This window comes from Rattus norvegicus, chromosome 11 (assembly GCF_036323735.1).
Source record: "Rattus norvegicus strain BN/NHsdMcwi chromosome 11, GRCr8, whole genome shotgun sequence".
Classification (NCBI taxonomy): Eukaryota; Metazoa; Chordata; class Mammalia; order Rodentia; family Muridae; genus Rattus; species Rattus norvegicus.
In genome coordinates this window covers 58,089,425-58,112,927 of record NC_086029.1, presented here as the reverse complement: position 1 = coordinate 58,112,927, position 23,503 = coordinate 58,089,425, and the positions used below count along the sequence as shown (strand labels likewise).

The window sequence follows — 23,503 nt, the reverse complement described above, 5'->3', positions numbered from 1 at the left end:
TTTATTCAAGAAGTATTTACAAAAGGCATAGACCTAGAGACCAACAGTGGTATGCTAGTATCTGAAAGGCTTAATGTCAATAACAAATTTATTTTTTTATTTATTTTATTTCAAATTAAATTTCACCTAATTTAATTTGCTGGGTAGTGGTGGTACATGCCTGTAATCCTTGGGAGGACCTGGAGGTGGAGTTTGAGGCCGGCCTGGTCTACAGAGTAAGTTCTAGGACAGGCAAGAATAACCAGAGAAACCCTGTCTCAAAAAGAAAAAAAAAAAAAAAAAAAGGCAGGGCCCCCATTTTTGTTTGTGTATATGCATATGTGCCATGTGGGTGTGCATTCCCACAGGGGTCAGAAGAGAGATCCACTGGAGTTGATGGTTGTGAACTGCTTTTTGATGGGCTAGGAACTGAATTCAGGTTCTCTAGAAAAGCAATAAGCACTCTTAACTGCTGAGCTATCTTTCCAGCCCAATAGACTTATTTCTGCATGAACCTTGAGACATATTAACTCTATATAGGTCATGATAGTTGAGTATCTGTTTCACGTATATTTAACAATAATAAAATAGGTACTGAGGAATATATTAGGTGATTTCATAGTTTTGTGAACACAGACTGTACTTAAATGAATCTAGGGGTATGGGCTATATTACAATAGCATTGTCATATATTTGATGCATAGCTAACAGAAACATAATTATGTAGCATGTAACTGTTTTATTTCATGGATACCTTGTAATGCACACAAAAATGGACAGGGATATATAATCATCTCATGACAAAGTAAATTACATACTTGGTAATGAACAAGAAAAGTCTTCCTCAATGTGGAAACAAACCAACGTTTATATACTTATATATTTTTTTTTTTTTTTTTGTTCTTTTTTTCGGAGCTGGGGACCGAACCCAGGGCCTTGCGCTTCCTAGGTAAGCGCTCTACCACTGAGCTAAATCCCCAGCCCCTATACTTATATTTTGAGATAATTTTTATTATTATCTCACATTCTAAAGAATTTACTCATTTTTAATGGATGTGAGTGAACATCTGAATATAAATAGTTGTGTACATTAAATGAGGCATTTTCAAGTAGGAACACTTAAATTTGATGTATTGTTTTTGTTTTGTTTTTTGACTGAAGGTATATTAAAGCAAGTAAAAGATTACATAAAACAGTGTAGCAAATGTCAGGAGAAACTTGATCGCTCCCGTCCAATATCAGATGCTTCAGAAATGTTGGAAGAATTGGGATTGGACCTTGAATCTGGAGAAGAAAGTAATGAGTCAGAGGATGATCTGAGCAACTTTACTTCCCCTCCAACCACAGCCTCCAAGACTTCAAAAAAGAAGCCAGTATCTAAACATGAACTTGTATTTGTAAGTGGTACTTTATATCCACCTTTCAGTTTTTGAGGTTTTTATGTTATGATTTGTTTGCTTGTTTATCTAAAACATCAACACTGTTGACTATGGGAGCTGAAGAAAGGGATGTATTTGTTTAAAGCAGTGGTTCTCAACCTTCCTAATGCTGAGACCATTTAATACAGTTCCTCGTGTTGTGGTGACCCCCATCCATATAATTTTATAGCTACTTCATAACTGTAATTTGTTACTGTTATGAATTATAATGTAAATATCTACTATGCAGGATAACTGATAATTCGACCCCCATGAAAGGGGCCAGTACCCACAGGTTGAGAACTGCCGGTTTAAAGTAAAGCTTATTGTGTAAGACATGTTAATTGTTTACATAAGCTCAATGAGCTAAATGTAAGCCAGTTGTTACTCTTCATTGAACACAATGCTTTCACCATTAATGTAGCCTATGTGTTTGTAATTAGTGTCTTAATTTTAACTTCTCCCTTTTGTAATGATGCATTGACACAGGAATATAGAATATTTTTCTGAGTTAGACTGTGGGTCACCTAACAAGATAAAAAATTGCTTAAACTGGGACTTCTGCTTGTTGAGTGTTTTTGACACAGGGTCTCATGTAGTCAATGTTGACCTTGAACATAGTTTCACAGGTGATGAAGACCTTGAAGTTCTGATACTTCTGCCTCTGTGTTAGTGCTGGATTACAGACATGTTCCACAGATTGTGGTTTATGAGGTGCTGACATAGGCCTTCATATATGTTAGGTAAACACCCTACCCACCAAGCCACAGCCCTCTCTTCCTTTCTATGTTTTTATTATTGTTCTTTCTGAAACAGGATCTCTTTATGTATCACTGGCTGTCCTTGAGCTTTCTGTGTAAACCAGGATAGCCTGGCACTCAGATCCTACCTGCCTCTACTTCCCAAATGCTGGAATTAAAGACAGGTGCGACCATGCCTAAGTCCTGGCTAGGTTTTGGGTGTGTTTGTTTACTTATTCATTTGTTTTGCTTTAGGCTACATTAGTGTCATGCATCATCAAATGTTTGACCAGAAAGAAGAGGCAACAAAAGGAGGATAGGTTTCTTTGTAGGATCAAGTAAAACATTGTGGCTGGGTCCTGGGGCTCATGTCTTTAATCCTAGCCCTTGGGAGGCAGAGGCAGGAGAAGTTCTAGGCCACCTTGGTCTAATGAACTCAGACTTAGCCAAAGCTACATAGAGAAACCCTGTCTTTTAAAAAGGCAGGAAATAGTGATATATTTTATGTAAATAGATGACAAAGAAAGAATAATAAATTGTTTGCTAAAAGTAATGGGTATATATAGGTGATATATAATATACCTCTTATCTCAAACATATTTTGACAGGTTGACACCAAAGGAGTGGTAAAACGGTCTTCTCCAAAACATTGCCAGGCAGTTCTGAAGCAGCTGAATGAACAGAGACTTTCCAACCAGTTCTGTGATGTCACATTGTTAATTGAAGGGGAGGAGTACAAAGCTCATAAGTCTGTTCTCTCAGCTAATAGTGAATATTTTCGAGATCTTTTTATTGAGAAAGGAGCAGTTTCTAGTCACGAGGCTGTCGTGGATCTTTCTGGTAAGCTTTTTCTAATACCCTTTGCTCTTTGTTAATAAGTAGAGTCTAGAAGATAAATAGAAATGTATCTTCCAAACAAATAGAATTGATACAAGACTAGAGGCCCGTTTTCTCAAGAGAAAGTCCCCTTTAAAGCAAGAAATCTAAGACTGTTGTGCAAAAACTGTCATTTATTTTTGTTTGTTTCGTTTCTCTTTGTAGCCCCTGTCCTCGTCCTCGAACTCACACTATAGACTAGGCTGGCCTCTGAACTCAGAGACCTGTCTGCTTCTGCCCCCAAGCACAGATTGAAGGTGTGGGCAACGAAGCCTGTCGGGCAGGCCATCTTCTTACCACTGCCTCTTAGGTTAGGCCAGGGAACTGTAGCAGAACGGTTTCTGGAGTTGAAATAAAACAGCTGGAGAAAAATCTATAATTGAGTGTTATTACATCGGGGAAAATGTACTTTGAAACTACCTATTTAATATCATCTCATTTTGTGGAACATGGGATTTTATATTTTGTACTTGTATGTGTAATGTGTGTGTGGTGAAGGTACTTGTTAGTGAATATATTTATATAGGGTCTCCATCAGATGTCTTTTTCTATTGCTTTTACCAGTTCTTTCCACTTTTTCTGAGGTCAGTTCTCTCAGTCTGTCACCAACCTGAAGTTCAGTGTTTGGACCACTGAGGTTGCAGGATTCTGTCTGTGTGCCAGCACCATGGTTTTAGTTGTTGTCTTTGTTACTGTGGCTCTATAATATAATTTCAGAGCAGAATTGTTTTTTCTAGTTCTGTAAAAGAATGTGATTGTGTCAAAGTCTGTTCTGCTTCAGTTAGTATTTAGACAGTGTTTGTTCTGCTACCCTGTGAACAGGGTAGAGCCTTTCCATGTTTATAGTATCTGATGGTTTTTTATTTTTTTACTTTTTTAGAGTCTAAGTATAGAATCATGTCATTTGCAAGTAAGGATAATTTCCTGACTTTATGATTTGTACTTTTTTCTCTGGCTTTATTGTTCTAAGACTTCAGGCAGTATATTCAGAAAAAATGGAGAGTGGACAGCAATTTCTGCTCTCATTCTAGATAGTCCTCCTTTTGTACAATGCTGGCTACAGGTTTGCTGTAGATAGATGGCCTTTGTTATGCTGAGATATGTTCCTTTCATTCCTAGTTTATTTGGAGCTTTTATCATGAAAGTATGTGGAACTTTGTTAGAGGTCCTCTCTGCTATCAATTAAGATCATTATGTGGTTAGTTTATTTCTTTTCTTTCCTGTTTTAGACAAAGGGGTCTCTATAAATGCACTAGTTAGTCTGAAACTTGTTATGTGAACCATGCTGACCTTAACTCACAGAAATTCACATACCAACCATTGCTTCCTGGGTGCTAGGATTTTTTTTTTTTTAAAAGATTTATTTATTTATTATATATAAGCTAGCTTTCTTCAGTCATACCAGAAGAGGGCATCAGATCTCATTACAGATGGTTGTAATGTGGTTGCTGGGATTTGAACTCAGGACCTCTGGACGAGCAGTCAGTGCTCTTAACCACTGAGCCATCTCTCCAGCCTGAGTGCTAGGATTTAAGACATGGGCTAACGTGCCCTGCTGTCATGTTGTTTCAGTAATAGCTGTGTGCTGTATTGTGCTTTATTGGTTTGAATTTGATGAATCAAGATTGAATCGCTGGAATCAAACCAATTGGTTCACAAGGCATCAATGTCTTTTTTGTGGGCAGAGCAAGGTCTTATTGTGTGGTTCTGGCTATCCTGGAACTCACTGTATAGACAGGTTGGACTCAGAGTTATAGAGATTCGCTTGCCTCTGCCTCCTGAGTACTGCGTTCAAATTGGTCCCTTAATGTATTAGTTTACAACAGTATAGTTCAGATTTTTTTTCCTTTTCCTTTATTTTATTTTTTTAAGAGACTGGGTCTCTAAAAAATGTAGCTCTGGCTGTCCTGGAATTAAAGATGTGTTATTATACCTGGCTTAGAAGTTTTGTATCTGTGTTCACTAGGAAAGGTGGTCTACAGTTGTTTTTCTTTATATCTTCTGTTTGCACACTCTTAGCCAGTTTATACTAGGGTGTGATAGCATCATGGAGTGAGTTTGGTGCAGTGAGTCCTTCTTTTCTGTTTTATAAACCACTTTGAGGAACATTGATAGAGTCTTCTTGAATAATTGGTAGAATCTGGTTAGATTGAGGCGTCCTAGCCTGCAGTTGTCCTTGTCTGTAGGTACCCATGGGAGCTCAGTTTTAATGCAGGTTGTCTGTCATGGTAGTGTCTAGCTGCTGCCCTCCAAGTTATTGAAATTGGCAATCATTGCTTCTGAATTTTGCTGGAGGTTTGTCCTGAGAGCAGGGCCCCCTGTCTCTTACCTTTGGAAAGTACCCGCTGCAGGGAGCTGTAGGGTTGAAGCTGTGTTTATTCTGTGGATTTAGAACCCTGGACTTGGGCACTTTTAATTTGTCACTAGGGCTTTCTTTTTTCTTTTTTTTTTTCCGGAGCTGAGGACTGAACCCAGGGCCTTGCGACTTGGGCACTTACTAAATTTTATTTTATTCTGACTCCTTTCCTCACTAGGTCACAGAGAAGTTGCTTCTAGCTGAAAATGTTTTGGGGTGTGTGTGTGTGTGTGTGTGTGTTTGTGTGTGTGTGTGTGTAATAGCTAATGAAGTACAATTATTTGCCTATTATTTCTTAACACACGGAATCTGAATAATTTAACTTCTTTTTTTAAATGATACTTTGAACACATCAATTATTTTAAACACTTTGTCATTTGGAACCATGTTATTTCCTCCATGGGGACTCAGTTTCCCCTTGTAGATCTTTGAACTTAGATCAGAATGTAGATATTAGTAGTATATGATTTAATAACTTGTATGTCCTCTGTTCATGTATTTTACATACTTTGAATAAAAACATTTTCTTTGTCTCTATTAAGTCTCTTTAACAGTTTATCTCCTTTAAGGACATTGATCTCTCTGATTTAGGAGGATATGCTGCTGTATGAAAGGAGCAGAGTGTGGAGAGTAGGCCTGCAAACGCTTGGTGTATGGGTGTGAGGGTAAGAAGACCTGGGTGACTGTGTAAAGAAACAAAAGAAGACATTAGATTGAAAGAAATGCCATATGAAGGACTTGGCAGGATGAAGATTATAAAAATGGTTATATTTCCCAAAGCAATCTACAGATTCAATGTAATCTCCATCAAAATCCATAACATTCTCATTCACAAAGCTAGGGGGGGAGGAACCCTAAAATTTATATGGAAACCAAAACACAAGTAGCAAAAGCAATCCTTATCAGTGTAAGGGTCCAAAATGGCTGAAAGAAGACCGGAGCATGTAAAAACAAAGAGCATTTATTCTGCAGAAACAATCAGCCTGTTGGGGCCAATCATTCTTTGAAATGGCAACCCCTAACAAAGCCATGCAGGCCTTCTTCTAGGAATTGGGGGGAACTCTCTAGAAGGATTAGGTAACCTAAAATTTCATTGGTGGGTGCTGGGGGTAGTAGGAGGGGTGGCTTACAGGTAGTCAGCGCTCTGCATTTCTATGTCATGGATGTTCAACCATGTGATGAAATAGGGCTGCCCAGAGCAGATGGCCCATTCTGAGATAAAATATTTCCCCATTTTTGTGGTTATCCCCAGGATGTTCTTTGGGAGGGGGTTTATGGTCTTATTCTGGATTTTATGGTTCCTAGAGCTGGTGTCTATCCTATGACTTAGTTTTTTGGGACTTATGGTCTATTCCTGAAGCTGGTGCCTTGTGGCCTATTTTGAAATCAGGCCTGGTCCTTAAAATGGAGACAAATGGGGTCCTTAAATAGAGACAAATAGGATTTGTATTGTCTTTTCAGCAGAAAGATCAGTGCTAGAGGTATCATAATATCTGCCCTATGGACCTATATTGTTATAGAAATTTTTTAATCCTAATCCTGGGTTTCTATCTTGATCATTCGGTTCCCAGATAAAAGACACACAACTTTTTTATTATTTACAATAAGCCTTAAAAAGCACAAGAAATAGGCAGATATCTACCCTCTCTGATATTAGAATCTTCTTTTCTATCGATAATCCCAAGTTATTACTATGTTTCATCTGGGCCTCTCTTAACTCCTTTTGGCCAACCTTCAGAGCCCCATTTTTATGACTGACCTAATGACTTCTTCATTCACCTTCTTCCCTATTCCTCAGGGTTCTCCTACCCTCCAGGCCCAGGAAGCCTAAAACCCACCTATGCCTCTTCTGTCCAGTTATTGACTGGCAGCATCTTTATTCACCAATTAGAAGTAACTTGGGGGCAAGGTCAAGCATCAAGCTGGTCTACAATGCACACTCTTTGGGACAATCAGTCTTGAAGACACAGTATTAGTGTTAGAATACAAGCAGCATCAGGCCAATCCATTACACTACAAAGTTAGAACTACTACTTTTGACAAACATATATTTAAAAAAAAAAAACAAAAACAGCTACTTTAACAGTGTGGGGCAAAATGGATTCGTTCAGAATCCATATTGTTCACTAGACCCATATGTCTCACCAAAATAATCACTTAAAAATTGATCAAAGATCTTAATGTAACTTTGAACTGCTGGGAAAAACACTTTAAGATACTGGCACAGGCAAGGACTTTTTATTAAAAGGGACTTTTAGCCCAGGCAGTGATACTAAGAATTAACAAATGAGATAACATGAAATTGAAAAGCAAAGGAAAAAAACAATAGTGAAGAAACAACATAGAGAATGGGTAAGAAGTTCTGACAACTTCACATCACACTGGGATTAATACCTAGGCTATATGAAGAACTACAAAAATCAAGTATACACACACACACACACACACACACACACACACACACACACACACACCATTTTGACAAATAGTTAAATGCACTGAATAGTCAGTTTTCAAAAGCAGAAATACAGATGCCAATAAATACTTGAACTCCAGTGTTACCACCCTTACCCCTCAGAGGAATTTGAATTAAAGTTGGTTTGAGAGGTTGGAGAGGAATTTGAATTAAAATTGGTTTGAGAGGTTGGAGAGATGTCTCAGGAGTTATGAGCACTGGTTGCTCTTCTAGGGAATCCAGGTTCAATTTTCAGCACTCACACAGCACCTCACAGCCATCTGTAACTCCCATTCTATGGGATCTGATACCTCATATATTCTGAGGGCATCAGAATGAAAGTAATACACAGACCTACATTCAAGCAAAACACCTGGACATTTTTTTAAAGTTTGCAAACTGCTTTGAGATTTCTTTTCATCCAAGTCAGAATAACAATTATCAAGAAAATAAGCAACAAGAGATACTGGTGAGAATGTGAGGCAAGAACTTTCATTCACTGGAGTTGGAAAGTATACTTGTGTAGCCACTATAAAAATATGGAGTTGCTGGGCAAGGTGGTCTGTACCATTATTCAGAGACAGGCTTCTGTCAGTTACAGGCCAGCCTGGTTTATATAGTCAGGTCCAGGACAACCAGGGTAATGTAGAGGGATCCTGTCTCAAAGAAACAAATAATGTAAACAAACATACTCACTCTAAAAATGAACTTTCAGACACTTGTACACCTCTGTTTATTGCTTCACTAGTCATAGTAGGTAGGAAATGGAACCAGACTAGGTGGCCATCAATATAAATGGGTAAATAGGCGGTGTATGCAGAAAATGGAACTTGCTGCCATTGCAGAGAAAAATGAAGTCAGCGCTTTTGTAGGACAGCGGTTAGAACTTCAAATCATTGTTAAGTAAAGATTTTTATCTTTGAGCTGGGTGTGTTGGCACATGACTTTAATCCTAGCACTGAAGAGGATGAGACAGGTATATCTTCCAGTTTGAGGCCAGTCTAGTTTATATAGTGAGATCTTTTCTTAACACAAAATCCAAAAATAAAAATTCCCTTTTTCTGACACTTTTAAGGACAAATTATCTATTTTGTGTCATTTATTTCAAACAAGTCTGAGATTTTTCTGAGATTCACCCCAGGATATTCAGTGTTACCAGTGTGGTGGGTTCTTTAACTGTTGTTTCATTTGTAACAATTTTTAATTGCTTTAAGTTAAAAAAAAATACTGCATGTTTTTTCTCATATGCATTACTTACATTTAAAAGTGTGTATACTTGCACAAAACTAGAAGGGGGTGGGGTCATAGGAGAGGACAGGATCATAAAGGGGATAGAAATTGGGTAATGGCACACATATGACATGTGAGGAAGACTTTAGGAGGAGGAAGAGTATCATCTGAAGGAGGAAGGGTTTAGTGGGTGGGGACACAGGGAAAGAAAGTACAAGCACACATGTATAAAGACCTCATAACGTTAACCTAAAAAGTTCATGAAAAATAAACTTGAGGAAAATAGGCACTGTTTTTTGGATGGGGACGAAGAAAACTGGGTGTTGAACCAAGTCATTGGCAGGCGTGCTGTGCCACGGACTTTCACGTGGAGTCTTACACAAGTTCATGATCATCTGTCTGTAGAAGTAGACTCGGGGCTCTCACTGTGTGATGCTTGTTTCTTACATTTCATCTTTATCTATGTATAATATAGAGAAAATTAATAATGACTACTGAAAGTAAAGTACCAAGAACTTACTCTGTTATAAAAAATAACAGTATTCATAGTATTAACTAATGATTATATAGTAATACTTGAATCTAGGATAAGCAAACTATAAATCAGTGTCTGTGCTTTTATTTGTGTAATGAAAATTGACATCAATAGCCATTTAATCTGCCTTTTAACTATAAACTGCAGTATTTATCACTGATTCATTGCAGAAAATACTTAGTAGCCCTCGTTTTAAATCATAGTTTTTTGGTTTTTGTTTGTTTTTTTTGTTGTTGTTTGTTTGTTTTGAGATAAGGTTTTGTGTATTCCAGACTGTCCTCGAATCCTGTATAGCCCAAGAAGTATTCTCGAACTTCTGCTCCTTCTTGCTCCAACTTCTGAACACTAAAAGATTACAGAGATACCCACACTTGGTTTATGTTTTTGGTACACTTATTTAGTGTGGGCGTAGTTATGTGGGCACTTATGTAGGTACAGTTGTAGAGGTCTGAAGACAACTTGTGGAAATTGGTTCTCTAGTTCACTGTGTTGGTTCTAGGAATTGGTCTCGAGTTATCAAGTGCCTTTACCACTGAGTCATGTCACTGGCACCAAATCTTTAAAAATAAAGATAAAATAAATCTAAAAAAATAAAGTGACAAGGAATCGAACTTTGTTCACTTAAGTTTTTATATGGACTACTATTATTAGAAAATACAGCTATCTGTAATAAATAAGGAGTGGTGCAGGAACAGGTTGCTTTGTCCCTGTCTATTCACTTTCCTACCCCCTCCCCCTTTTTACCCTCTATTCTCCAGCCTCTGTTTCTTGAAGGGAATTGAGGAACCCCAGGGTTCTAAGGAGTACAGTTTGAGAATGGCTGCCTTGTAACAACTCTTGAGGTAGTAAGTCTTATGTTGTTTTCTTTTTTATTAGTGGTTTAGAGACTCAGCTCCTGGATATGAGCTAGTCAAGGTTGTTTACTAGCAACCAGAAATGAAAGAAACCCCAGTGCCAGCTAATCGTAGAATATGTGGTTCTAACCGACTTTTTACTATATTTTTTTCTTGTCACAAATCTGTATTATTCTTACAAAGTAGTGTTATGATGACTGACTTTCTTGCTCCTTGGTTTTCTTGCTTCGTACAGGTTTCTGTAAAGCAAGCTTCCTTCCTTTGCTGGAATTTGCCTATACTTCAGTGCTAAGTTTTGACTTCTGTAGCATGGCTGATGTAGCTGTCTTAGCTCGCCACCTTTTCATGTCAGAAGTTTTAGAAATTTGTGAAAGTGTACATAAACTAATGGAAGAGAAGCAACTTACAGTGTATAAGAAAGGTGAAGTTCAAACAGTCGCATCTACTCAGGACTTAGCAGCACACAACGGAGCTGCAACACCACCCGGCCCTAGGAATGAAGCCACCACGACTTTGTCAAGTGACCTTGGGCATTGTGAAATTGTACTGCTGGTAAATGGAGAAGTGCCAGAAACAGAGCAGAATGGGGAGCCAGGACAGCAGCCTGCACCTCAGGTTTCTGCAGAGGCCGAAGCCAGTGTGTCGCCCGCAGGATGTATACCCAATCCCCCCACTGAAATGGGAGCTGCAAGCTTAGCAACAGAAAGTAACCAGCCCGAGCTTGAGTCTGCAGTCGTCAGAGAAGACGGCGGTGTTGCTAGCGTTCCTCCTAAGATCTCAGAAGAGAATGTAATCAACACGTCCCAAGAGGACAGTGATATAGGAAATGATACATCACCTGAGGACACCTGTACCAAAGACTTTTCAGATCATAGTCAGAGCTCGGGCCAACCTTTAAAAGACGAGGAAACTCTAATTGAAGCTACAGAAAAGACAGACTCCGGCCAGGATGATGATACTTACAGGAGCAGGCTTAGGCAGCGGTCTGTAAATGAAGGGGGCTACATCCGGCTACACAAGGGCATGGAGAAAAAGTTACAGAAACGGAAAGCCATTTCTAAGTCAGCAGTTCAACAGGTATAATATGAAGTTGTTTGGGTTTTGCTGCTTAACCCTGATGGCATTCTATTTTAGTAACAAACTTAGGCCCAAAATAAAATTTACCTGGGAGGGGATACTTGCAGGGAGGCAGCTTACTGCTTGAAGTATTATATTAGAAATGTATATCGCTTTTCCCATTTGACTACCACACTTTCTCCTAATAGAGTTTAGTGGCTATGCTTATGGGATAGATGAAGGGTGCCATGATCTGAACAGGGGCTGCTCCGTGTCTTCCCTTTGTATGAAGTGGCTGAACAGGAAGAAGAAATCTCTGTCACGGCCCATGACTTAAAACGACACAGAAACTGGGCTGGCGATGCATGTGAGGAAGAGGATTGCAGTGGCTTTGAGGCCATCTAGGCTCCATAGGACTAGGCAAGCCTGGGCTACATAGCAAGACCATCCCTTGAAAAGAAACCAAACGTATTTTCTTAGATTGTCTGTGTTTTCTGTCTGCTAGGTGGCCCAGAAATTAGTTCAAAGAGGGAAAAAGATGAAACAACCCAAAAGGGATGCTAAGGAGAGTGCCGAAGAAACGCCTCATAAATGTGGGGAGTGTGGGATGGTGTTTCCAAGACGATATGCCTTTATAATGCATACATTGAAACATGAGAGAGCGAGAGACTACAAATGTCCGGTAAGTACCCAGAAAGCTAACTGAAATGATCCCACAATACATGGAGCCATCTTACCAACTGCTCTGGTGTTCTGACTACCGTTGTTTTCTTTTTCTCTTTTTTAAGGTGGATTCATACAGTGTAGCTCAGGCTATCCTTGGACTTGGGATAATCCTCCTAATTCAAACTTCCAAGGGCTGGGATAAAGGCATGCATGACCACAGCCTGCAACTCTTTTTTTTTTTTTTTTTTAAATATTTTTTATTTAACGTATATGAGTACACTGTAGCTGTCTTCCGACACACCAGAAGAGGGCATCAGTTCTCATTACAGATGGTTGTGAGCCACCATGTGGATGCTGGGAATTGAACTTAGAACCTCTGGAAGAGCAGTCTGAGCTCTTAACCACTGAGCCATCTCTCCAGCCGTGCAACTCTTACATTGCTAAAAGATTCTGATTTGTGTTATTTACTTGCCCCACCTGAATATTTTTTCATCTGAACTTCCTCAGAAAGAGGACAATGAAAAGATTGTTCTCTCAAACAACAAACTTGGGGTAAAGAGATGGCTCAACAGTTAAGAACATTTGTTGTTCTTACAGAGGATCGAGTTTTGGGTCCTAGCACCCTACAGTCATCTGTAGGTATGTGTAGTGTACACACATACATACAGGCAGAAGACTCAATGCACATAAAAGTAAAAACATCTTAAAAGTAAAAACAAAACAGAAAGGTAAAGTTGCAGAAGAGGCAGCTAAATTCTGTCTGCCAATAAATGTACAAAGTGTTTCAGTAAATTTGAACTAGATATCCAATAAAGCTGAGAATCAATCACAGTCGTACCCCAGAACCAACAGAAGCCTCAGACTTGATGGTACTGATTACTTTGAGACTAGGAGCGATTGCATTTCCACCCCTTGGTCAGGAATCTCTTTTCCCATGAGGTGAAAAGTATCCCAACCACTCTGGGGAAGACAGTGTATAATGAAAGGAATATTGAAACCTTTTCTAGGTCTTTACTCAAGTTCCTCAAAGCATTAACCCCAAGACAGAATGTTTTCTTTGTAAGCAGAAGTCTGAAGTTCAGGAGCAAAGACCTAAACATACTGCTGCCAGCGCCGAGGGTTGACACTGAGAGCACAGCGGTCGCATCAGTACTTCCTACTGATGGCTCTAGGGCCCACCCCGCTAACTTCCCCAACTAACTCAGTTCCAGGGCATCTGACTCCTAAACTTCGGGAGGCACCAGGTATACACATGGCATACATACATGCATGCATGCATGAAAAATAATACTCTTCACATAAATAAAACTTTTTCTTAAAATGTTTATAATTTTCCCAATACTGTATATGTACAGTTCTCTTTATTATTTCTTGATATTAGTGTTCTAACAACTAATTATGTAGCATTTGCACAGTACTACATGTGATAAGTGATATACATACTGTGTCATTTGAAGAGGGTCGTGGAGTAAGTGCTCCATAGGTTAGTTTTCTAGACTCTTGCTGGGATAAATACTCTGTAAAAGGAGTGTCAGGAAGAAGGTTATTCTGGCTCACTGTTGAAGAGAACAGTGTCACAGGCCGTAATGAAAGTCAGGGCAGCCAGAGTTTGAAGGAAGCCTATGCTCACATGAGGTCCACAGTCAGGAAGCTGAGAGCTTGTCTATGTGCTGCTGCTTAGCACCCTTTCTCCCGTAAGTTACTTTTGTCGTGTGCTTTGTTCACAGCAAAGGGAGGAGTAATGAAGGCAGTGTTGGATGCACACCAGCAGACAAAAGCACACTGAGGAAACAGCATATACACTATATACCACTATACATGTGGTCTCCAATAGGCAGTGATCTAACCTGAAGACTTTTTACTGCATGGTAGATTTACAATGATTTGACTCCATTGTAAATGGAAGATCTAGATAGTTACAAGTATCTCAGAAAGGAAGGGATGTACAACTGAAAAAATGTCTCAGAAAATAGAGCAAAAGAATAAATTAGAAAACAGGAATGAAAGAAATGGGAAGATTAGATTGTTTTTAAGTTTTTAAGTAATATTTCTAGAGCATGGATAGAAAGAAGGAAATTCTTAAGGGTCAGAGAGATGGCTTGGCAGTTAAGAGCACTGGCTGCTCTTCCAGAAGTTCTGTGTTTAATTCCCAGCACCCACATGTCAGCTGTCAACCATCTGTAATGAGATCTGATGTCCTCCACTGATATGCAGGCACACATTCAGACAGAGCACTCTTACATGCAATTTTAAAAAGAGAACCACAGAAAGAAGGAAATTCTTTGTTTTGTTTTGTTTTTCAAGACAGAATTTCTCTATTTCTAGCTGTCTTAGAACCAGGCTGGCCTCGAATCCAGATATGCTGCCTCTGCCTCCCAAGTGCTAGGATTAAAAGTGTATACTACCACTGCCTGGAAAGAGAAGGAAATTGTTAACAAAGAAGCCACGGTCTAACGTAAATGTTAGTCCAGAGCTAGGCATGCTAGCACCTGCCTTAGATCCTAGCACTTAGGAAACAGCAGATGGGTTTCTGTGAATTTGAGGCAAGTTGAGAGAGACTCTGTCTCAGAAAAAAGACAAAAGGCAGTTTCGCTCAGAACATTGGATGACAAGAAACCTGTATAAAAGCAGTATCATGCGATTTGAATCTGGGAATGTGGATGAATGGAGTGAAATTCAGAAAGGCAAGAATTAAAATTAGAAGACAAGGAGTATTTTTAAAATGATAGAGGGAAATGAATTCCATGTAGAAAACATAGTCATGCTCTCCGTGCCTGTGAGAATAAATATATTCCGATGTAGCAGATTTTCAAAGTTTTCTCTTATTAAAACTTCAGCTGTCAGGCAGTTTCACTAATGAACGTGGCATAGGAAATAGAGACAGTGGGTGAACTAGGCAGAGTTTAGGGAAGGCATTAGGGCAGTAGCAGAGGTGACCGGATGAAAGCTACATACCAAGTAGGGACGAGCCGGCAGCTATCAACACAAAATGCCTTCTCAGGAATTTCAGTAAGGTAATGCATTGTGCTGTTTTTAATGAAGTGTTTTAAATCTCGTAGTAGACAACTGGGGAAGATTTTTAGTGACCAGTTGGTAAATAGAGACATAAGCAAAACCAGAAAATAAAAAAGGAAAGATCGAAGTATATCATGGAGTCCATATTTGATAGCATTCATCACCAGTATCCAAATATAGTGACTCTGATTCCAGCATTCAGACTCTAAGGCAGGAGGAGAGCCTGCACTTCATGCAAGTTCTAGGCAGACTAGACTACAGAGGGAGAGCCTGTCAGACAAACAGTGATTTTCTATGAACTAGCTGATTAATGTGACATCACTCTATTACCAATGTGAGATGACAGGAATCATTAACAGGGAATGAGGAGGGGACCAGCTTGTATCATTCTTTTGGTATTAGAAAAGAAACATCAAGTAAGTGTAACGTCAAGGCAGTAAGTGTTCATTCTAGATGAAAATATGGAGATAATGAGTCAAGAGACTGATTCTTTTTATATATATATACATTTTTATGGTGAGTGTACATACATTCATATATGCATGCATACATACATACATGCATATCCTCAGCTTATCACGTAAGAGCTTCCCTGAACCCCAGTAACAACAAGATAGACTGAAGACTGTCTTACAGTCTTTAAATTATTACTTATTTTTATTTTATGTGCATTGACATTTTGCCTGTGTATCTGTGTGAATGTGGAAGAACTCCTGAGGCTGGAGTTACAGACAGTGGTGAGTTGCCATGTGGGTGCTGGGAATGACACCTGGGTCCTCTGTAAGATCAACCAGTGCTTCTAATGGCTGAGCCATTGTCTCCAGCCCCAACTGTCATAGTCTTAACCTTCCTACTCTCTTTAGTCCTTATTTGATTTCCACCTCAATCTCTTGGTATTGGTATGTTGCTAATACTCTTTGTGTGTGTTCTGATGTAGTTTTTTTTTTTTTTTAAGTTTGTATGCTGCTTTTTTGTATGCTACAGCCAGTGTATATAAAACACTTAAACCTTGTGAAACAGAGATCCATGAAAATCCAGAGAGGTAGATGTTAAGGACTGACAAGTAGAAGATTGTGTATATGGCACGTGTTAAAGAGAAACTTCTGTACAGACTTCGAACTTAGTTCTCTTGAATATTCACTGGTTCATGAAAAGTGGTTTGAGAAACCTCAAGATATATGACTACAAAAAGGAGCAGACTTTCTGGGGTCTGAAGGGATTTGTACTTGAAGACACTCCAGTCAGCAGAGGGTCATGTTGAGCATTCTGCAGACAGAACTGTTTCAAGTCTGCAGCTGCCTGGGAAACCTTCACACGGTTGAGCCCGGCCTCTAGCCGGAGTTGCTGAACCACCTTCTTCATGGCAGCGACGCTAGAAGAACCCGACCTGGCGCTCGGGACAGCCTGGCCAACTTGTCAGTCCGAGTAGGGGGGAGTAGGGGGTGGCAGGTAGTGGGACGGCGGGGGCGGGACCTGATGTAGTTCTTTTTTGGTGGTTGTGCCAGGGATCAAATCTAGGGTTTAGCACAGATTAGGAAATCCCTCTATCCCAAGTAACATACAAACCCTACTATTCCTTTAAGTCCCAACTCAAGCTTGCTCCAAAATATCCCCTCTTAAAACTTCATCATTTTAAAAAGTACATATTCCTGTGCTGTGTTTAGGTTTTCCTTCTCTCTGGAGTCTTATACTTTTCATCTGTGTAATATGGTATCTAGTACTTTTTAGTTGTCATTTCTAATTTTTCTTTATTGTTTTGAGACAGTGTTTTATATACCCTTGGCTTTCCTTTGTGTATGCATGTTAAGTGTAGGCTTTTTATGTATATTGTCTTTTAAGCAATGAATTTGTCTGTTTTTATAATTATAACCAGAATTGGAAAATTGAAATGTGCATTGAGTTTCACTTAATATTTGATATAGGAAGAACTTTTGTTTTTCTTTTTTAGTTATGTAAGAAGCAGTTTCAGTATAGTGCCTCACTACGAGCACACCTTATACGACATACAAGAAAAGATGCACCCACGTCATCTTCATCTAATTCCACATCTAACGAGGCATCAGGAGCATCATCTGAGAAGGGACGAACCAAGAGAGAGTTTATATGTTCTATCTGTGGAAGGACATTGCCTAAACTGTACTCTCTCCGCATACATATGCTAAAGCACACGGGTGTAAAGCCGCACGCATGCCAGGTAAAGACCTATTTATTTGGGTTACTTAATAAGATTGGAAATTCACTGAAGTGATGAGGTGGGGTTTTGTATATACAAACTGATGTCTCCAGGTTTGTAAAATGTCAGGGAATTCATCTTTGCTTTGTTGCCTACATTAAGTGTGACTCCCTGTTGTGGTCTTTAATTTGCTGTCTGAAGTTATAATTGACAATTTTGGTGAGAAGAGCTATTCATCATTGCAGTCATCCGCTTAGCCTTTAGTAGAAATAACCTGTAGAGAGAATGTGTGGCCTAAGCAAATGCTGCTCAGAAAAGACCTTCCTAAGCGGTCTCTGCTGTTACTGAGAAGTCAGGGTAAGTAAAACCCAAAACCTTGGTTAATGAATCCTGTGCCTGTGATTATCCAGCTTTGGCCTGTTTGGAACATGGAAGAGTCATACCTTCAGCACCAACAGCCTTGCATCTAAGCTGGGCAGTCTGTTTTATTCACCAAACACTTGTGGAACCCATACAGTTTTGTTGTTACATATTTTTAGAACTTCATACATGAGTACATCTGCCCTTCCTGCTCCTGTCTCTAACTTCTCCTCTGCAACCCCTCATCTACAATTGATTCTTTAATTCTTGTTGCTTCATATGCTTATGTTTTGTTTATAAGCATATGTACATATACACACACACCTCCTGGGTTCATTTATTTTTGCTCATACAAACATAAATGTGTCCAGGCCTGGCCACTGGGGATTGGGCACTTTATGTGGAGCTTGTTTTTGGAGTAGGAGGCTCCCTCTCCCAGCAGCAACTGACTGCCCGTAGCTCTTGATCTAGGGGTGCAACCATATGGAATTCCCCTGTCTGTTTTTTGGCTCGTCAGTTGATGTTGTCAATGTGAAGGTAATTGTATTGTTCAGGAAACTATTTTTGAGAGTCCATGGGTGCTCCTTCCTGATAGATGGAGAAGACAGCATTGCAGAGCGGATATCCTGGTCCACTGGTGTTCACAGTCTTACCCTCCCCTTTTCTGAGAGTTTTCAGTTGTGGTTGGGAACCCACAGTCATGTTTTCTCTTCATTTTGACCTACCTGTTTAGGATGTCTGAAATAGCATCCATCTGATGGGAAAAGAAGCTCCACTTACCCACAGAAATAGGATAGGTATCTAGAATAGTTAGAAGAAGTTCTGTCAGTCTAGGAAATGACAGCAGTCTCCTCTCAGCTCCATGACCTCTCTTTTTTGTTTTTTTTTTTTTGTTTTTTTTTTTTTTCTCTCTCTCTTTTGTTTTTTCAAGACAGGGTTTCTCTGTGTACCTTTGGCTGTCCTGGAACTCACCTTGTAGACCAGGCTGTCCTCAAACTCAGAGATTGCCTGCCTCTGCCTCTCAAGTACTGGATTTAAAGGGTTAAAGGTGCATACCATCACTGCCCAGACAGACAGGTCTTTTTTTTTTTTTTTTTTTTTTTTAAAGCATCTTACTGTATGAGTATTTAGTATTGATCATTAGCTCATGGGCAGTCTGTTTTCTTTTTGTTCTATTTTGATCGTCATCACTGTGCTCTTCTTATTTTTGAGTTTAAGCTCTAAGAATTGCCTATTCATAAATTTAAACACTTAAGTATTAGTCGAACCTCTGGTCTTCAGTGTAACACTACTTAAAATGGGTGTTCCACGGAAAATAAATATAAAAATAAGAGTGAAGTCTCTCAGAGGTACTGACGTTGCTGCATTCATTGTGCTCAACAAGAAAAACTCCCCAGTGGATTGGGGAAACTGACGTAGTCAGTTCTTATCCAGAGTTTGGGGAGAACTATTTTATGTGATGTTTTGTAAGATGAGAAGTGCTCTTAATTGAGCTTTTATTTACCTCTCTAAGATAGGTATTTAGAGAGAGGCAGGGATTGCGCAATGGTTTTGCCTACTGTTGTGCATGCTTTCAGAAAAGTGGCGGCTGTACTGAATGAAAACTCAACTAGCTAGGGTCCTTGGTATTTGTGGCTTCGTCTAATGTTTCTATAACAATAATAGTTTGTTCACAGTTACCAGGAATTAAATCTTTTTTGTTTTGCTGCCTTAAACATTTCTGTCTCAGGTGTGTGGAAAAACTTTTATCTATAAGCATGGTCTAAAATTGCATCAAAGTCTGCATCAGTCCCAAAAGCAGTTTCAGTGTGAGCTATGCGTCAAGTCCTTTGTCACCAAACGGAGTCTTCAGGAACACATGAGTATTCACACAGGTAATCAAAAGAAGCATCAACATAGTTACATTTTATAATCTTAATTTAGTATTATGTTAACACTATATTCCCAAAACATGGGACCACTAGGCAGGAGGATGATGAGTTCAAAGCCAGCTTGGGCTTCATATAAGTTCTAGGCAAGTCTGGTCTATATAACTAGGCCTTGGCTCAAATTTCAACACCAAAGTAGAAGTAATTCAGATGCTCATAAGTTAATGTAGTCAATCATCAGTGAATAGTAAACTTTTAAACTTTTCTTAAATACAGTTTCTGATTTGTCTTTTTATAAAACCGTTCTTTGAAATTTTTGCTTATTCTGTGTGTGTCTGTGCATGTGTTTATTTGTGTATGGGTGCTGTGGTGTGTGTAGAGATCAGAGGATAACTCAGGAGTCAGTTCAGTTCCTCCATCATGTGTGTGATATAAGGTGCTTTACCCTCTGAACCTCACATACTTGTGCTCAGATGTGCTGTAAAGCAAGTGTGTAGGAATGGCCAGTGCTGCAAAACTTACAACTAACTCTATGACTATTGTAGTCCGTAGTCTCAGGCCTACCGTATTCTTGCACAGTGACCTTGACGAGTATAATTGTGTTGCGTCCTAGCTCTTCTGGAACTTAGGCTGTAGTCCAGGCTGGCCTAGAATTCAGAGATCCTCCTGCCTCTACCTCTCAAGTCCTGGGATTAAAGGCATGCACCACCATGCCTCCAAAACTTCTAAACCACATCATCAGGTAGTCATAGCACTGACTCTACTCTTGGTCCCAATTTTCTGTTTCTGTCAACTGTGTCAGGAGAGCTGCCACAAATATGGGATTCCCACCCTGCATGAATGGGAAGGACAGACTGGGCAAAGGTGAAGAGAACAGTAATAGTCTGCAGGAAGGCATGTCTCCTGGTCTAGAGAGTACCCTCCACGTCTCCTTTGAATGCTTCTCCTGTTACCACCTCCTCATCTCCTGAGCTCATCCAGCTCCTGTCCTCTTCCTCATTCTCTCTCTCTCCTATGCCTAGGAATCATGTGACTGCTGTAACTCAGCTCTCACCTGCAAAGCCATTCATCTCAGTGACGGAAAACTGCCACAACATTTTAAATATATCTTGATAGTTTTGAAAGGGTAAAGAAAATAAGTTAAGGTTTTTGTAAAAATGTTACTGTTTTGTTTTGATGAAATTTAACTGCAGAATGTGGAAAGAATTCATAATTCTAGCCAGCCCGTATAAAAGACACATAATCCACGTATTTTGTTGACAAACTGGAAGCCTAGATTGGGCTTAGCGCTATACTAACTCATCCCTTGTTGCTTGCCATTTCTCCTGGTCTCATAATCATAGTCTCCTCCTCTCATTGTAGTCTCTTCCATCTCCATCTTCTCTCTCCTCTCACTCTCACCTGCACAACCCTCTCACTCGATCCTCCAGTCCCCTGCTGCCTAGTCACATGCTCTAACCTTTTATTGGCCAGTTAAGTTAGGGAGCAAGGTTCACACAGTATCGCTTGGTGCTCAGGGAGCGACCACATCTTGAGAAGCCTGCATTAACATTTGAATACAGACAGCATTATTAGATCAAAGCACTACAGCAGAAATGTAATGAATTAGGTTGAAAAGATGACCTAATTACTGTATTTATAACATGGCTTTTCACTTTCTTACAGGAGAGTCCAAGTACTTTTGCTCAGTCTGTGGAAAGTCTTTTCACAGGGGCTCTGGACTTAGCAAGCACCTTAAGAAACACCAGCCAAAGCCTGAGGTTCGAGGCTATCATTGCACTCAGTGAGTATTCATATTTACTGTGTAACCTCCCTATGTAATCTCAATATTGATTTTTTACAAGAAAACATTCAAAGATAACATTAAACTGTAATTTCAGTTTACTGAGTCATCAGTCCACTTAGCTCTTACTGATGTTTTAAGAGATTTTTTTAAACAGTGATTTAAAGACTTTCCAAGGTCCTACCTAGAGGTGGAGACTAAAGGAGAGAGAGGCCTACAGCCAGCAGAGCTCCTTTGTAGTTGGTTCCTTGAACATTGTTGTGTTCCTTCTCTTTCCTTAGGATTCTTCTTCTCTTTTCACTTTCCAAGACTACCTACCATTTTTAAAAAATTAAAGTTAAGTTCATAAAATAAAAAACTAATCACCTTAAAGGGTTTTTTGTTGTTTGTTTACTTTGTTTTGTTTCTCTGTGTAACAGCTCTAGCTGCCCTAGAACTCATTCTGGCCTCAAAACTCACAGAGATCTTCCTGCCCCTGCCTCCTGAGTGCTGAGGTTAAAGGCGTGTGCCATCACCACAAGGCTGGAAGTTTTAATACATTGATAATTTTGTTAAAATAAGATTACTAATTCTAGAATCCTTCTAGCACTCACCCTAATAGTCTGTCAGCTGTCTGAGTGTTCACTAGCAGGTTGTGCAGACACAGGCCAACCAGTGATAGAGACAGTACAGGGTCTTTGTAGATTGTATCTCAGTGCATTTTCAGCTTTATGGATTTATGTATCTTGATTCCCAGAAAGAGGTGAAGAATTTTCTAAGTTCTTATTCCTCAGAGTATCTCATTCTCATGCTTTTTTTTTTTTTTTTTTTTGGTTCTTTTTTTTTCGGAGCTGGGGACTGAACCCAGCGCCTTGCGCTTGCTAGGCAAGCGCTCTACCACTGAGCTAAATCCCCAACCCCTGTATTTCTTGCCCTTAAGTGACACTGGCTAATCTATTTGGGTTTAAATGTTCTCAACAAACAGTTCTACTCCAAACACACAGCTATACAAAGGTTGGGATATAATGGAAAGATGGGCTTCTTCACTGAGCCGTCCAATAGGCAAATGTGGTGTGCTTGCTTTTAGTCATGGGGTCTCTGTATGTTCCAGGACGGCAGGGCTACATAGTGAGACTCTTTCTCCAAAACAAGCCACAAAGACCACAAAACAAACAAACAAAGCAGCTCTAGATCTTCAGCTGAGGGTGCTCTTTGTACTAGGAAGTCAGAGTGAGTTCAAAATGCCACAAAAAAAAATTACCTTAGACAGTAATTGTTTTTAGTAGAGATTTATTTGTTTTTATTTTATGTGTATAGGTGTTTACCTGCATGTACATGAGTGCACCTTGACTGTGCCTGGTGCATGCTGAGGCCAGAATATGTTGGGTTCTCTGGGACTGGATTTGGAGACATTTGTGAGCTGTCCTGTGGGTGCTGGGGATGTGTCCCTGAGTCTTCTGTGGTCGCAGCTGCTGAGCTGGCTCTGCAACCCTAGTAGGTGCCCGTCTCGCTTTAGAAGTTGGCTGCCCTCAGAAGCTTTTATTTTGTCTTTCTGGTTTTGTTTGTTATTTCTTTTTTTTTTTTTTAAAGATTTATTTATTTTGTATATGAGTACACTGTAGCTGTCTTCTGACACACCAGAAGAGGGCATCGGATTCCATTACAGATGGTTGCGAGCCACCATGTGGTTGCTGGGATTTGAACTCAGGACCTCTGGAAGAGCAGTCAGTGCTCTTAACCACTGAGCCATCTCTCCAACCCCCTTGTTTGTTATTTCTTGAGACAGGGTCTTTCTATTTAGTCCTGGCTCTCCTAAGCCATTGTTTTTTGGCACAGGATTTCACTATACAAGCCCTGGCTGGTCTAGAACTCTATGGGTAATTCAGGCTGGCCTGGAACTTGTGAAAGAGATCTGCTCGCCTTCAGGATGCTGGGATTAAAGGGTATGCCAACACCCCCAGATGCGGTACATACTTGTGATAAGTTCCTAGACTCCCAAGCGATCTACAACTTTATGAACAAATAGGTTTTTGCCATTTCCTTCTCTGCTACATTTGCTTGTTTGACTATAAATAGTCTTATTGTAAAGTCAACATTGGCCATGGTCTGTAACTCCAGTACTTGAGCTGAGGCAGGAAAATCGCATATTGGAGACATGCT

General features: G+C 39.7%; 1 protein-coding gene, 1 non-coding gene and 1 pseudogene across 8 annotated transcripts in view; 2 read left to right on the top strand and 1 right to left on the bottom strand.

Annotated features, from left to right (window-relative positions):
- The window catches only part of Zbtb11 (zinc finger and BTB domain containing 11), a 60,414-nt gene that overhangs the window by 8,841 nt on the left and 28,070 nt on the right, over positions 1 to 23,503 (top strand). For all 7 annotated transcript variants that reach the window (XR_005491031.2, XR_010055958.1, XR_010055957.1 and 4 more), the window contains exons 2-8: positions 1,141 to 1,376; positions 2,746 to 2,977; positions 10,679 to 11,520; positions 12,005 to 12,181; positions 17,129 to 17,374; positions 19,443 to 19,587; positions 21,247 to 21,364. Coding sequence is in view for 2 of the 7 variants with exons in the window: in XM_039088374.2 (XP_038944302.1) it covers positions 1,141 to 1,376; positions 2,746 to 2,977; positions 10,679 to 11,520; positions 12,005 to 12,181; positions 17,129 to 17,374; positions 19,443 to 19,587; positions 21,247 to 21,364 (1,996 nt within the window). In the remaining 5 variants the exon portion in view is untranslated. The remainder of the gene's footprint in view (positions 1 to 1,140; positions 1,377 to 2,745; positions 2,978 to 10,678; positions 11,521 to 12,004; positions 12,182 to 17,128; positions 17,375 to 19,442; positions 19,588 to 21,246; positions 21,365 to 23,503) is intronic.
- On the top strand, positions 11,675 to 11,808 carry LOC120095738 (small nucleolar RNA SNORA29). The gene has a single exon (XR_005491531.1). It is a non-coding gene; the product is annotated as a small nucleolar RNA SNORA29 (small nucleolar RNA).
- On the bottom strand, positions 16,133 to 16,653 carry Gng5-ps4 (G protein subunit gamma 5, pseudogene 4; annotated as a pseudogene).